Genomic DNA, 13,841 nt, shown 5'->3' on the forward strand with positions numbered 1-13,841 from the left:
TGGGGGACCACCCCTTGTAATGGACTTACTAAGATAACACCCATCTGTGGGATTTACACCTGCTATTGTTGGTGAATTCACCCGAAACTTCAAATCTGTAGACCCTGAGAGTCCGTGCCTCCAAACCTGATACTCAAAAGAAGGCTGCAAATGTTAGTTTATCTTGATTTGTGGGTATGAACAGATGCCCCTGCTCTCTCCTCCTTTCTTCTCACCCTCAACCCTGCCCATCCATCCTCCATTGTATAACAGAGACTTTTGGCTTTAAACCATTCTGGGTGGACAAAAACTGTTTTCAGATAACAAATCTTTTTAAAAATTCTTTCATGGGACATGGGCGATGGTGGCTCGGCCAGCATTTTGGTTGCCCGTCCCTAATAACCCTTGATAAGGTATTGGTGAGCCACTACTTTGAATTGCTGGTTTAGGTATGCCCACAGTGCTGTTTTGGAGGAAGTTCCTGACCCAACAAAGGAGCTTTTATGCCAAGAATCAGGGAGAAGCTGATGTGTTGACACACTACCAGCTGCAGACCAGCAGCAGTCGTGGAACAAGATAGTAACATATATGCTTTTAAAACCTGGAAACTGCAATGTCTTAAAAGGAGGTGGCCCCCACCAATACCTGATTCCTTTTCAAGTCCATCAGTACAGGATCCTGACCCCCTGGTAAGAAAACCACAAGGAACCAGCTTGGTGACCTGTTGAAAAATCTAGCTCTTTGAGGGAATCACCAATAATGTTGACATAGGACCCCAGCTATTAAAGCCACCTGGAGTCTTTTGGAGTGAAAAAGCCTCTGACCACCTGCAATGCCTGCTATTTCCTAAGACAAGCCAAACATGTGACCTATGAACTTGTTTTGTAATTGGTAAAAGTGCAATATCTTCTTGAAGTGTATCTTTCTCGAGTGAGTGTGTGTGAATGAGTGATGTAGCATTTAGACTTCAGGGATGAATAAATGATCATCTTTAATTAAACCCATGAAAGCCTGCTGCTGATATTCAAAATTGCCACTTACTCGAGAGTTGTGAAATACACATACAGCTTCTTTACCAAAAAAACACTGATTACGGACAGGGAAGAAAAGGAGCAATGGGTTTCACTTTTTCTCCCATCTCTGTCTGTAACAGACTGCTATAATGGAGAAGATGTTCTGTATGGACCATTTTGAGGGTGGAAGAGAACAATATTGTTTAATGGAAGTTATTAAATGGACATTCATAGCCCTTGGATTATGAGGACATGCAGGTGGACTATGTGCGTGTTGTACATTGGAGGGATGGACCAAACAAGAAGGAAGGAGCTTCATTTGTACACAGCTTTGGTCAGACCACATCTGGAATACTATGTTCACTTTGGTCACTGCTGTACAGGAAATGTGTATTGACTTGGAGTTGATACAGTTCAGATTCATCAGAACTTAAATTACAAGGGTAGGTTGCATAAACGTGGTTTGCATTCCCTTGAATAAAAACAAACTATGCTGGAAACATACAGCATCCATGGAGTTCATGTTTCATTCAGGATGATGACCTTTCATCAAGTTTGTTAAAAATGTTGTAGATTTGAAGCAAGTGAAGGGTGGGTGTAAAAGGAATAAAAAGTGAAGGTCTTTGATGGGGTGCAAGACAGGAGAGATTAAATGGCAAAGGAGTTGGTGGTGCACTGAAACAAGTAAAGAAACAAAAGATGTCTAGAGGAGGTGTGAATGGCACAATGGTGAACAGCTGCTGTTCAAAGGCAAAGGAAAAGCAAGACCAAAACAGAAACTTGAAAAGAGAAAGGAAACAAAATGGGAACAGAGATTATGGTATGAAGTTGTTGAATTCAATGAGTCCAGCAGGCTGTAGAAATCCAAATGGAAAGATAGGTGGATAGTGGAGAATGCAATATATGCTTTCTGTTGGATTATCAGAAGCCATATTGGGAAGTGCCATAAATTGATGTTTATAAACAGCAAAGGGCTTGTAGCTGCAAGGCTTTGAGATCACCATTGCATTCCATCCTTTGGCATAATTCCTGCTTACAATAGTATTTGGTAAATTATTATGAATACTTCTTGTGTCTCTGCTTACGACGATACTCTAGTCCAATCCATGGAAATAAGAATTTTCCTCGACATAGTCTGGGAGGCAAACTGAGATAAACTTGTGTTAAGATTTTTTAGATTTTAAATGACTTTATTTCTCTGGGAAAGCATTGTGAAAATCTATTGCTTGCTTTTAGTTTGCTTGAAGTTATAATTGCTCAATTATGTAAAGCAAACTTTAGAAGCTTGTTACTTGCCATTGGCCATTTATTTTCGTATCCATTTTGTTGGAATTAAAGCAGTCATGAAACAAGTCAATGCAAATTATTTTTTGGAGTTTGTGTAAAGTTAACAAGGTCACTCAGTTGTCCAATTTTGAAGGATCAATATGATTTTTTAAAAAGTTTTCAGTGGTTATAATATTGTTTGACAGTTTTTCTGTTACCATTTATTTAGAGTTATGCACACAAAAATTATGATTTTGGTTCATATTGAGGGTACGTGTCGTGCCAAATTTCAGTTTTGAAATTAGTCTATTGCGATTGACCCAGACTGTGCATCAACAGAAAAGTGGTGGAACAAGGATCAGGATAGTGGGTGAGAAAACACAGCTGCTGCATCTCCAAATTAGCATAAATCCAAAATAGCAGACACAGCGACGGAGATTTATAGAGTCTCCTGAATTATGTTTAAAGATTTAAAATGATAAAAAAGCTTTGATAAGCACATTTCTTCTTTGTAATATACTTATTAGTGAATGAACTATGTCACTGGAAAAGACAGTCTGTGGAGCTCTTTGCCAAAATGTACATATATTTAAAGAAAATCTTAGTTTAACAATGATTTCAGTTTTCTAAATACTTTTAATTTTATTGAAAAGGTGACTGCATTTTTATCTTAATGCAACTTTACATTTTTATTTGAGTTCTCATTAGTTTTTTCTTTTGTTGACAACTTAAAGAAACACTCAATCCTTCTGTTTCTTTGCAACTATAACAACTGAAAATGAAATAATTTTTCAAGAGCTTTGAAGCTCTCAACATTTCGTCAAGTGATTGTAAGTGCTACATCCATGATGGATGAGAGTTCAGTAAGGAGACCAGTTGTTCATCATCTAGGTTGGTGCCGTCTCATATATGAGAACTCACTGGAGGGTTGGACGACGATGCACTTGCTTGTTCTGTAGGGAGCTGACTCTGTTCTCCTCAGATGTTGCTTAACGACGGATACTTTTCCATTTGGATCCTCCAGGGCTGTTTTTTTTCCCCCCTATTTTGTAGGGTCCAACTTACTGGTTCTGAGATTGGTTTTCAGAATGTTTCGTATCTGAGTGTGGATTTCTGTGCCCAGCTGGCTATAGAATACCAACTTTGGTTTGAATGAATCCTCCATATGAGTCACATGTTCAACCCAATGAAGCTGATCTCTGGTGAACGTGCTCTCAATATCAGCACCTTGCAAGAACTTTGTTTCAGATTTTGACCTGCCATTTGATATTGCAGATAAGTCTTCAGCAGCACAGGTGGAATGAATCTAATTGCCTTATGTGATGCCGGTAGCCATAGGGAGTGATGTGATAACCGACTGATGGGCTTTGATCTTTATTTTGAGAGGAATTCCATGCTCTCTCCAAAGATTGTGGGTCAGTGTGCCAAATGCTGAGCCTGCTTTTGCCAGGTGCTTGGCAATTCCATCATCAACCTGGTTTTGGAGAGGATACTCAAGATAACAGAATTTCTGAACTGAGTTAAGGGGTGTATTGTTGATTGTTACTATGGAGTTTTAGAATTTGTGGCCAAGAGCAGGTTGGTACACATCTGTCTTTTCCAAATTTATTGGGAGGCTACAGTGTTCTGAGGTTTGAGCAAAGCAGAGAACAAGCAACTGGATGTCCTCTGGGGTGTCTGCTATAAGAATACAGTCATCGACGGACAAGAATTCACTCAGTAGCTGTTCTGTGATGTTTGTGCGAGGCTTGAACCTTTGCAAATTGAAGAAGTTGCCAGTATGTCCTGAACTGAGAGTGCACTCATATGCTGAGATCTTTGAGTGCATGTGAGAGCGTGGCTGAAAAGTACAAGCAGAACTCGAGTCATTATGCAGCCTTGCTTGGTGCCATTTGGAGACAGGAAAGGTACCATCCTGCGTCACATTGGCCATCATGAAATCGGCGGATGGCCCTGATCATCATTTCAGGGCAGCCGTATTTGTGCAGCATGTTCCACTCCTCTTCATGGTTTACTGTGTTGAAGGCCATGGTTAGGTAGACTATGTAGAGGCCCGTGTTCTGTTTGTGGGATTTTTCTTGAATTTGATGCATTACAAAGAACATGTTGACTGTTTTTTGTCGAGCACAAAAGCCACATTGTGATTCTGGGTATGCCTGGTCCGCCGGATGAGTGACAATCCTGTTGAGACAAGCCCTTGCCAGCGTTTATCCGGCTGTAGAAATAAATGAAATACCATGCTGACTGCCACGTTTGGACATGCTTCCCTTCACAGGGAAAGTACGGGTGAGTTATGGATATATCCTTGTAACCTTGGGCCACAACGCCCTGGTTCAAGATTAAACAGAAGAGGCAAGTAAGTTTTCTAACTCTGAGCTTCTCCATACTTGAATGTTTCAGAGGGAATACCATCAACTCCCAGAGACTTGCTGGCAGGCGTTTGCTTTATGGGCTTGTGATACATCAGCAAGCTCATCCAGAATGCATGTTGTGGACGTGATTCAGTGGTGTGGATTCTTGCACACTGTGGATTCTTGGCTCAGGATATTGTTACATGCTCTGTCCAACAAGAGAGGATCTCATGCTTGTTTGTTAGGAGCTGATTGCCATCTGCTGAGAGGATGGGTGTTGTACTTTTGGTTTTGGAGCCATAGATAGGAGACCTTCATGGAGATCCTTCAGCTTGTCCTCATCAGCACTTCCTGAAGCTCTGCAGCCTTGTCCTCCCACCATTGGTTCTTCATCCTACAATGAAGACAAGTTAGATCAACAGAAAAAAAAACTTGAAAGTAAAATTCAGCGACTACAACTTACATTTATATTGGGCCATCTGTGCAGTAAAGTACTCTGAAAGTGCTTCACAAATATGTAATCAAACATGAGTCATCACTTGGTCAAAAAAGATCAGTGTGGGGGACTCGAAGCCTGGTCGAGGAAATGGATTTTGTGGAGGGTCTTAAAGAGAGAATGGGGTGGCGAGTCAGAGTGGTTTCGCCAGCTGTTGCTGATTGCAGAGTTTTTAGGATCCTGGACAACTGATGATACTTTGAGCTGCACGAGAGGTCGTAGAATTGGGGAAACAAATGAATTCTCAGAGGGTTGCATGTCTAGAAATGATTCCAGAAGTAGGATGGGATAAGACCATGAAGGGATTTAAATAGAAGTTGCAAACTTTAAACTTGAAGCTGTGGGGGACCAGGGGGCAGTGTAGGCTAGCAAGCACAGGGCTGATGGGCAAGTGGGACTTATTGCAAGGTAGGAGATTTATGGATGAGCTGAATTTCTCTGAAATATTTCAATTGCTGAATCAATGAGTAGAACTTGTTCCTCGTTAAATCTGTGTGCCTTTTTTGATGCTATTGGAGCACTCCCAACTTTCAAAGCTCCATGCCAACAGAACAATTTTATAAATTTCCCCTCATGTTAACTTTAAGTGAGGATTAAATTACCTAAAGAAAATGCAAGAGGATGAACTCCACACTTGAAATAGTCTGGAAATGTTCTCAGCTAATCTGTATGTGAAGCAACTGCTGTGTGACACAAAAAGGGTTTGATTTGTTGCTTTGCCTTTCGTGAGAAGTATATATTTTTGCATCCCATCATTGATGACACTGTCTTCAACTGTCTGAGACCTAAACTCTGGAGTTCCCACCATAAGCCTGTCTGCCTCTCCACCTCTTTGAGCTGCTGCTTATAATCAATTTCTTCATCAAGATTTTTCGTTAACTGGCCTAACGTCTCTCCCTTCAACTTGGTGTCAAATTTAATTTGTCTGAGTACGCTACAATAAACATCGATATTAATGTTTTAAAAATCCCCTATCATAGCACTACCTCCAGTTGCAGATACATATGAACAGTTTTATAATGGCATTTTTACTAGCACCAAGTTGATGCCGAAGTTTGCAAAGCATTTTAAAATGAAATGTTGTGACTTACCTACTGTTTTTTAATGTACAATGACTGTTTCATTAGCAAGGCTGCTAACTTATGATCCATTTTCTTTGCCTATGCTGTTCTTCCACTAGGATGCCTTTTAAGGTTATCTTATTTAATAACAGGAATTCAAGCCCAGCATTTTCTTTTGAAGGAAAGGCTTTGTGGTGGGATCAGCTCTTCTTCTCATGGTGCTTTTGGTTGTTTTGCTAATCCAGTAGTTCTTGACCATTTGATTTAATTTTGATTTGATTTATTATTGTCACATGTATTAACATACAGTGAAAAGTATTGTTTCTTGCGCGCTATATGGACAAAGCATACCGTTCATAGAGAAGGAAAGGAGCGATGCAGAATGTAGTGCTACAGTCATGGCTAGGGTATAGAGAAAGATCAACTTAATGCAAGATAGGTCCATTCAAAAGTCTGCTGGCAGCAGGGAAGAAGCTGTTCTTAAGTCGGTTGGTACGTACCCTCAGACTTTTGTATCGTTTTCCCGATGGAAGAGAGAATGTCTGGGCTGTGTATGTCTGGGTTCCACCAATGGAACAGTTTCTTCCTTCCTACTCTGTCCAGACCTCCATGATTTTGAACACCTCTATCAAACCTTCACTCAACCTCCAAAGAGGACAACATCAGCTTCACTAACCTCCTTTGATTGAGGTGTCGCAGCCTTGGAACCATTTTTGTAAAAAATCTTTTCTGCATTGTCACCATGCCTTCATATCTTTCCTAAAATATGGTATCCAGAATTGGGGACACTACTCCAGTTGAGACCAGCCAATGTTTTATAAAGCTTCACATAACTTCCTTGCTTTTGTACTCTGTCTCTATTTATTAAGCCCAGAATCCCATCTGTCTCTCAGTTTTCTCAGCCTGCCCTGCGTGTTCATCCCCAGATCCCTCGTTTCCTGCAACTGCTATAAGATTGTATTCTTTGGTTTGCATTGCCTTTCCTGATTCTTCAAAATGTATCACTGCACATTCATCTGCATTAAGTTTCATCTGCCACATATCTGCCCATTCCACCAGCCTCTGTATGTCCTCTTGGAGTCTATCACTATGCTCCTCACAACGCAAGTTTTGTGTCATCTGCAAACTTTGCTTTCTACACACAAGTCTGGATTGTTAATTCAGTTCAAAAAAAGCAGGTGTCCTGGTACCAATCTCTGGGGAATTCTGCTTTATACCTTCTTCCAACCTGAGCAGCACGTTGTTCACTGCTACTCTTTCTTATCACTTAGTCAATTTTGTGTCCATGGTGTCATGGCCCCTTTTAGTCCATAGGTTTAAACTTTGCTGGTGACCCTGTTGGGTGCCATTTTATCTAGCACCCTTTGGAAGCCTCTGTACATCACTTTAATTGCATATGTTTATGAACCCTCTCACTGCAACAAAAACTTAGTCATATTACTTAAATCCAATTTGCCTTTGACCAGTCCGTGCAGGCTTTGCTTAAATATCCACATTTGTCCAAGTAAATTCATTTATGTATAATGCAAGGCAAAATTGGATACATCTTCAGTTTACTCTTTTAAAAATAATAATTCTGCAAATGTTATTGGAAATTTTTTTTTGTCTTCAGCTTTTTAAGATGCTTCCAAACATTTAGCACTTTGATCATAGAGGTATGTTTTGTGAAAACTCGTAATCTTTTCCTTCTTCCTCAGTTACTGATGGGCCTTGGGACACAAGGAGCGGATAAGAAGAGTGCTGCTTCTATTGCTTGTTTCCTAGCCGCAAATGGAGCAGATCTTGCTATTCGCAACAAGAAAGGACAGTCGCCACTTGATCTTTGCCCTGATCCAAACCTCTGTAAGGTCCTTGCAAAATGCCACAAGGAGAAAGTCAGGTTTGTATACCAACATTTGTTAGGCATATTTGATGTTGCAGAGTAAATTCATTTTGTTGTCATACTGTGTAGTAGTTTTAAATAGTCGTGAAACTTAATTTAAAAAGAAATGAGCTATTTTATCATTTTTATTGTAGCAAACGTATGGTAATGTTCAATGAATTAGAAAAGCCATTAAACTTATTGGGTGGTAGTGGGTCAAGTGCTCAGTAATAAAGATAATGACTTGTACAGATGTTGCAAGGTTGTTCCCTTTGTACACTGATGAAATTTGATTTGATTTTTGTGGATGCATCCATATATTAAATATAATGAAACCCATAGAAGCATCTCCTTGGTGCAAATAATTAATGTATTTGGGTGCTCTGCCATGGAGGAGTGATGGGACAAATGTTTATGTTTGTAGTTCTAGAACAAGGGATCACAGATTGAGGATATAGGGTAGGCCATTCTGGCCTGAGATGAGGAGGAACCTCTTCAGTCAGATGGTGATGAAACTGTGAAATGCTCTGCAGAAGGCTGTGGAGGTTAAGCCACTGATTATATTTAGGAGGGAAATAGATTTCTAGATGCTAAAGGTTTCAAGGGGTATGGAGAGGGTGCTGGAGTAAGAGATCGAGGATCAGCTATGGTCATGTTGAATTGTGGAGCGGGCTGAATAGATGACTTGTCATATTTTCTATGTTTCCATATTGTGCAGGAATATACAGGGTATTTTTCTTGTAAATATGTTCACTGCATAAGTATGGCAAATATGTTTGAGCACCAGTGTCAGATGCCACGACAGCACAAGTTGAAGATCGCATTTCAAATGCTTTTTAAATTCCTAACATGTAGCATTTTCTGATATCTCAGCGACAATTCGTACATCCTTAGAAAAGGCTTGGATAAGAAGTTAGTGATTTTGTGTACGCTTAATATTTTTGAAAGAAGTAGGCTTAGTGGGTTGATGCAGTGACCTGTTGAACTATACAGACCAGAAAGGTCCCACATTTGATTTCTGCTCTGTGCTGAATTAGCTAATTTCAGAAGGCAATGGTAGTGTTACTGTTGCTGTTTGTTCCCCTCAGATGGAGAGTGGAAAATTAACCATCTGATTTTCCCTCTAACTTCAGTTTGCTGCTGTTAGGGCCTGTTGCACTGCGAGTTTCCTTTAAAATTAAAGTGCAGCTGCGCATGTGTGCAGCATAACGGAAAATGTTGCTTGTGCTTGGCCTGTACGTGCTGTACAGGGAATATTCTCCTGTGCAGCAAAGAGGGAACACTGCAGGTTACTATCCATTGGAAGTGTACATATCAAGGTTCACAAATAAATAAAAATCACTTGACAAAGTACCCAAGGGCAAATATGATCTAACGACCAATATCTTCAGAAGAGTGGGGGCTGGGAGGTGGGCCATTAATGCTTTGAAGGATTGTTGAGCAGCACCTACCCTATCCTTTTGTGCTCAAGTTGACATGAATTTTAGGATTTGATTTTCATATTTGATCTCACCAGGAAGCTGAGTCAATTATAATTGGTGTGTTAAATAGATGCTTTCCTTATTCCAGTGGACAGGTGGGATCACGGAGCCCTTCTATGATTAACAATGACACAGAAACTTTGGAAGAATGCATGGTTTGTTCAGACATGAAACGCGACACTTTGTTTGGACCTTGTGGACACATTGCGACTTGTTCTCTCTGTTCACCGCGTGTTAAAAAATGCCTCATCTGTAAAGACCAGGTTCAGTCTCGAACAAAGGTAAAACAAAAATACATTTTGAGGGCTGTGTTTTTCCCCCCTCCCCTTTCTCAATTACATATTCCTGGACCCTCGAATTTTGTAATGGTGTTAAAATTATGAAGTCCTGCTCTGTGTTTAACCATCTTTTCCTATACACATACACACTTGCTATATTCTGTCTTCACTCTTCATCTCCCCAATCCATATTTTATTTCCCTTAATCTGATTTGGCTATTTGCTGTTCTCCCCCTCCATCTCACCAATTCATATTTTCTTTCCATTGACATGAATCAAGTTAAAATTTGGTTGTATTGAGTATGCAGGGACAACCCAGATCTTGGTGGTTTAGTGTGTTACACAACTTGAATTGTCATTTTTTTTATTAATCTGATCTACATTTTGTAGGTGTACATACTTTTACACCTAATTGTCCTTTTAATTTTTTATTGCATGAACACGAGATTATGAACCGTCACATTTTACATTCTTTTCCTGACCTACATTTTGATACAAACGTTAGCTTTATTACAATCTGATTAGAAGTTACAAGACTTTATACTGCATTGTTTTGACCTGAAGCATAATAAAGGAATTGCCTTTTTTTTATTTTCGGACTAACAAGAAGTGTGTTTGATTACCCACAGATTGAGGAATGCGTAGTATGTTCTGACAAGAAGGCAGCAGTGCTTTTTCAGCCTTGTGGTCATATGTGCGCCTGTGAGAGTGAGTGCAGTGAATTTAATTCATAATGCTTTGAATTGACATTTTCTAATATTTACTTCTGTGAATGTAAACTTACTAATATCTGGAAAACTTTTACCCTTTCACTGAAGTTTCAACTCTCAAAAAAAAATCTGAGATGTGATCACTACATACACTTAACTTCTGGAACTGTTGTGTGCTGATGTTTGTGTTACTATTTCAGTGCACATTAGCAGAATAATGTAAATATTGCATGGATGCAGGCTAAATTTTACTCTAGTCAACAATCCAAATAAAATGTTTTATAGTTAATATTTTTTAAAATCATTTTTGTTGCAATAAATTTGATAAAAGTGAGCCATTGGGTTCAGAGGGAAGTAAGTTTTTTTTCCCTGACTTTCTAGTTTATTTTACATTTAGTACCAATACTTAAACTAACCCAAATCCCTTAACTTTTCAAGCACTTGTCCCGATCCCGACCATCCTGAGCCTAGACCCAGACCCTAAACCAAAGCTCCAAACTATTCCTCCTCTAAAACATTTCATTAATCTTACCCTGGACCCTAACCCAAAACTCGAAAATGCCCTCATTCTAGCCCTGACCGTAACATCCTAACCAAGTCCAACCTTGAGGAGCAGGATCAGAAACAATCACACTGCCGTAACCTGAGCCAGGGATTAAAATGTAAACAAAAAGATATTTGCGATATAAATAGGATAAATGAGTAAAAGCAAGAGCCACTTGGAATTTGACAAGTTCTGGTATGATAGAAACTCTAGCACTTGGAAAATATGAACACAGGAAGGGACAACTCACCTCTGCCCAAACTGCCTAGCTTAGTTTTAACTCTAGAGAAGGATAAACTCTTAAACTTACTTTTTTTCATAATTGTACACATAGCTAAATTGCTAGGGAATTGTACTTGATCTACTATGACTTTGCACATGTAAATTCCAAAATAATGTTTTATTCAGCATGGTAGCAGGCTAGACAAAAACATTTGGAGAGCCATTAAGTTGGCTCTCTCCAAACGTTACCTTCCCAACCACAAAGATGTGTTTCTGCATAATCAGTGTTACCAAATTAAGAAGCAGAACCTCAGAGATAATAACCACTGAATTATTATCTGAGCCACGTGCAAATTGGCATAGGGCAAATAAGCAAGGGACGGAAAGATTATCCAGAGTAGATGGGAAAGTGGAACTCAAAACATACAACGCAGCCATGTATATATTGAATGGCAGAGCAGGCTTGAGGGGCTGAATGGCCCACTTCTGCTACAATTTAGTGTGTATGTTTGTACGTTCTAAATTAAAGTCCTATTGTCACCAGACTTTCAAAGCTAGTTACTGAAGAGTGTCTGATGTACCCGAATGTAATTTGCTTCCAAGTTGATATGCAGCATAAAACTGTTAATATTTTGGAATTTCTATGCTGTTTGGACCATTTGACTTGCTCTCTAAGCTGTAGCTGCAAGCAATCTGATTCACAAAACTCAGCACTCAGTTGTTTTTGTTTTATTTCATTGCCCTTCACCTGAATATTGTGCAAAGTAAGAAGTCTCACAACGCTAGGTTAAAGTCTCACGAGCTTTCGGAGCACTGCTCCTTTCCTCAGGTGAGTGAGGAAGGAGCAGCGCTCTGAAAGTTCGTGATTCCAAATAAACCTGTTGGACTTTAACCTGGCGTTGTGAGACTTCTTACTGTGCCCACCCCAGTCCAACGCCGGCATCTCCACATCCTGAATATTCATAGAATCATAGAAACCCTACAGTGCAGAAAGAGGACATTTGGCCCATCGAGTCTGCACCGACCACAATCCCATCCAGGCCCTATCCCCATATCCCTACATATTTACCCACTAATCCCTCTAACATACGCATCTCAGGACACTAAGGGGAAATTTTAGCATGGCCAATCAACCTAGCCCGCACATCTTTGGACTGTGGGAGGAAACCGGAGCACCCGGAGGAAACCCACGCAGACACGAGGAGAATGTGCAAACTCCACACAGACAGTGACCCAAGCCGGGAATTGAACCCAGGTCCCTGGAGCTGTGAAGCAGCAGTGCTAACCACTGTGCTACTGTGCCGCCCACATATTGTGGGTCTGGAATTTTCTTAAATTTAATTGGTAGGTAAATCCTGAAGCAGAATGACAAAATCTCCTAGTATCATCTTCCTGAAACACATGTGATTAACGGGAACATGGATTTAAATATTGTGTAGTCCCAAGGTTCCATGGTAATTGCTCATGTGGTCCAATGTGACTAGCTTTGATTCCATGGTTTAAACTTTTAACTCCTTTTATCCCTGTTTGACTTTTCACTTGGACTGCCCACACCCAGTATGCACTGGCCTTTGACAGGCCTAATGTTTAGGCTTCACAAGCATGAATCTGAATGCTGTTATGTCACTCACAAGTATTAATTTGGGGCCTTGCAACTGTTTAAGGAGCACTTGGGAAATCTGTGCCTGACTGACTCTGCAGCCAAAATTTGTTTCAAACGTTATTTTTAAAATATCGCAAAAGCAAGATACTGTGGAGATGAAAATCTGAAATTAAAAATAGAAATAAAACTCCGAATTGGCCTGGAGATCTGTTTCTGCTCCATCTGTGATGTTTGAGCTGCTGAGTAAACCCAACCGTTTCTATTTTTATTTAAAATCTGTCTTCATGTGGAGCAAGACCACTTCCCTGACCCCCACATCAGTCCTGATAGCCATTCTCCCTCACTTCTCCCCCAACTGTCCAGTCTTTCATTGATAAATCCTTTAGAATAATGTTAGTATTTATTGACAGAAGCTCATTTGTTTCCTGAAAGCACTTTGAAAAATGCTGTTGAAACGCAAGTGATGGGTAATAAATTTGGGATTAATAAATATTCAGCTGAATTCAAAAAAATTAAACTTGTAAATTATTTCTTAATCGTTGGTCATCATTATTTTTTAGCAGTACAGTTTTAAATATAATGATCCATTTATCCACTTTATTCAGATTCCATCCCCCCCAGGATTAACATATCTTCACACAGACACTGAGAGTTGTTCTTTTCATAATTTATAAAGGTCAGGCGCTGGGAATTCTGAGGCTGATAACTCGCCTCCTGACTTCCCAAAGCCTGTCCACCATCTACAAAACATAAGTCAGAAATGTGGTGGAATACTCACCACTTGCCTGGATGAGTGACACCATCCAGGACAAAGTAGCCTACTTGATTGACATCCTATCCACCGTCTTCAACTTTCACGCATTCCCTCCACTACTGATGCACATTGGCAGCTGTGCATGCTATATACGATGCACTGCAGCAACTCACCAGGGCTCGTTCAACAGTACCCTTCATATCCTCAACTTCTATCACCTTG

At 40.0% G+C, this 13,841-nt stretch overlaps 1 protein-coding gene across 2 annotated transcripts in view; it reads left to right on the forward strand.

Moving 5' to 3' along the window:
- mib1 (MIB E3 ubiquitin protein ligase 1) overlaps nucleotides 1-13,841 on the forward strand; it is a 161,194-nt gene that overhangs the window by 133,207 nt on the left and 14,146 nt on the right. For both annotated transcript variants that reach the window (XM_078216432.1, XM_078216433.1), the window contains exons 16-18: nucleotides 7,864-8,045; nucleotides 9,597-9,789; nucleotides 10,416-10,494. In XM_078216432.1, coding sequence (XP_078072558.1) covers nucleotides 7,864-8,045; nucleotides 9,597-9,789; nucleotides 10,416-10,494 — 454 coding nt within the window. The remainder of the gene's footprint in view (nucleotides 1-7,863; nucleotides 8,046-9,596; nucleotides 9,790-10,415; nucleotides 10,495-13,841) is intronic.

The sequence above is a fragment of the Mustelus asterias genome, chromosome 7 (assembly GCF_964213995.1).
Source record: "Mustelus asterias chromosome 7, sMusAst1.hap1.1, whole genome shotgun sequence".
Taxonomy (NCBI): domain Eukaryota; kingdom Metazoa; phylum Chordata; class Chondrichthyes; order Carcharhiniformes; family Triakidae; genus Mustelus; species Mustelus asterias.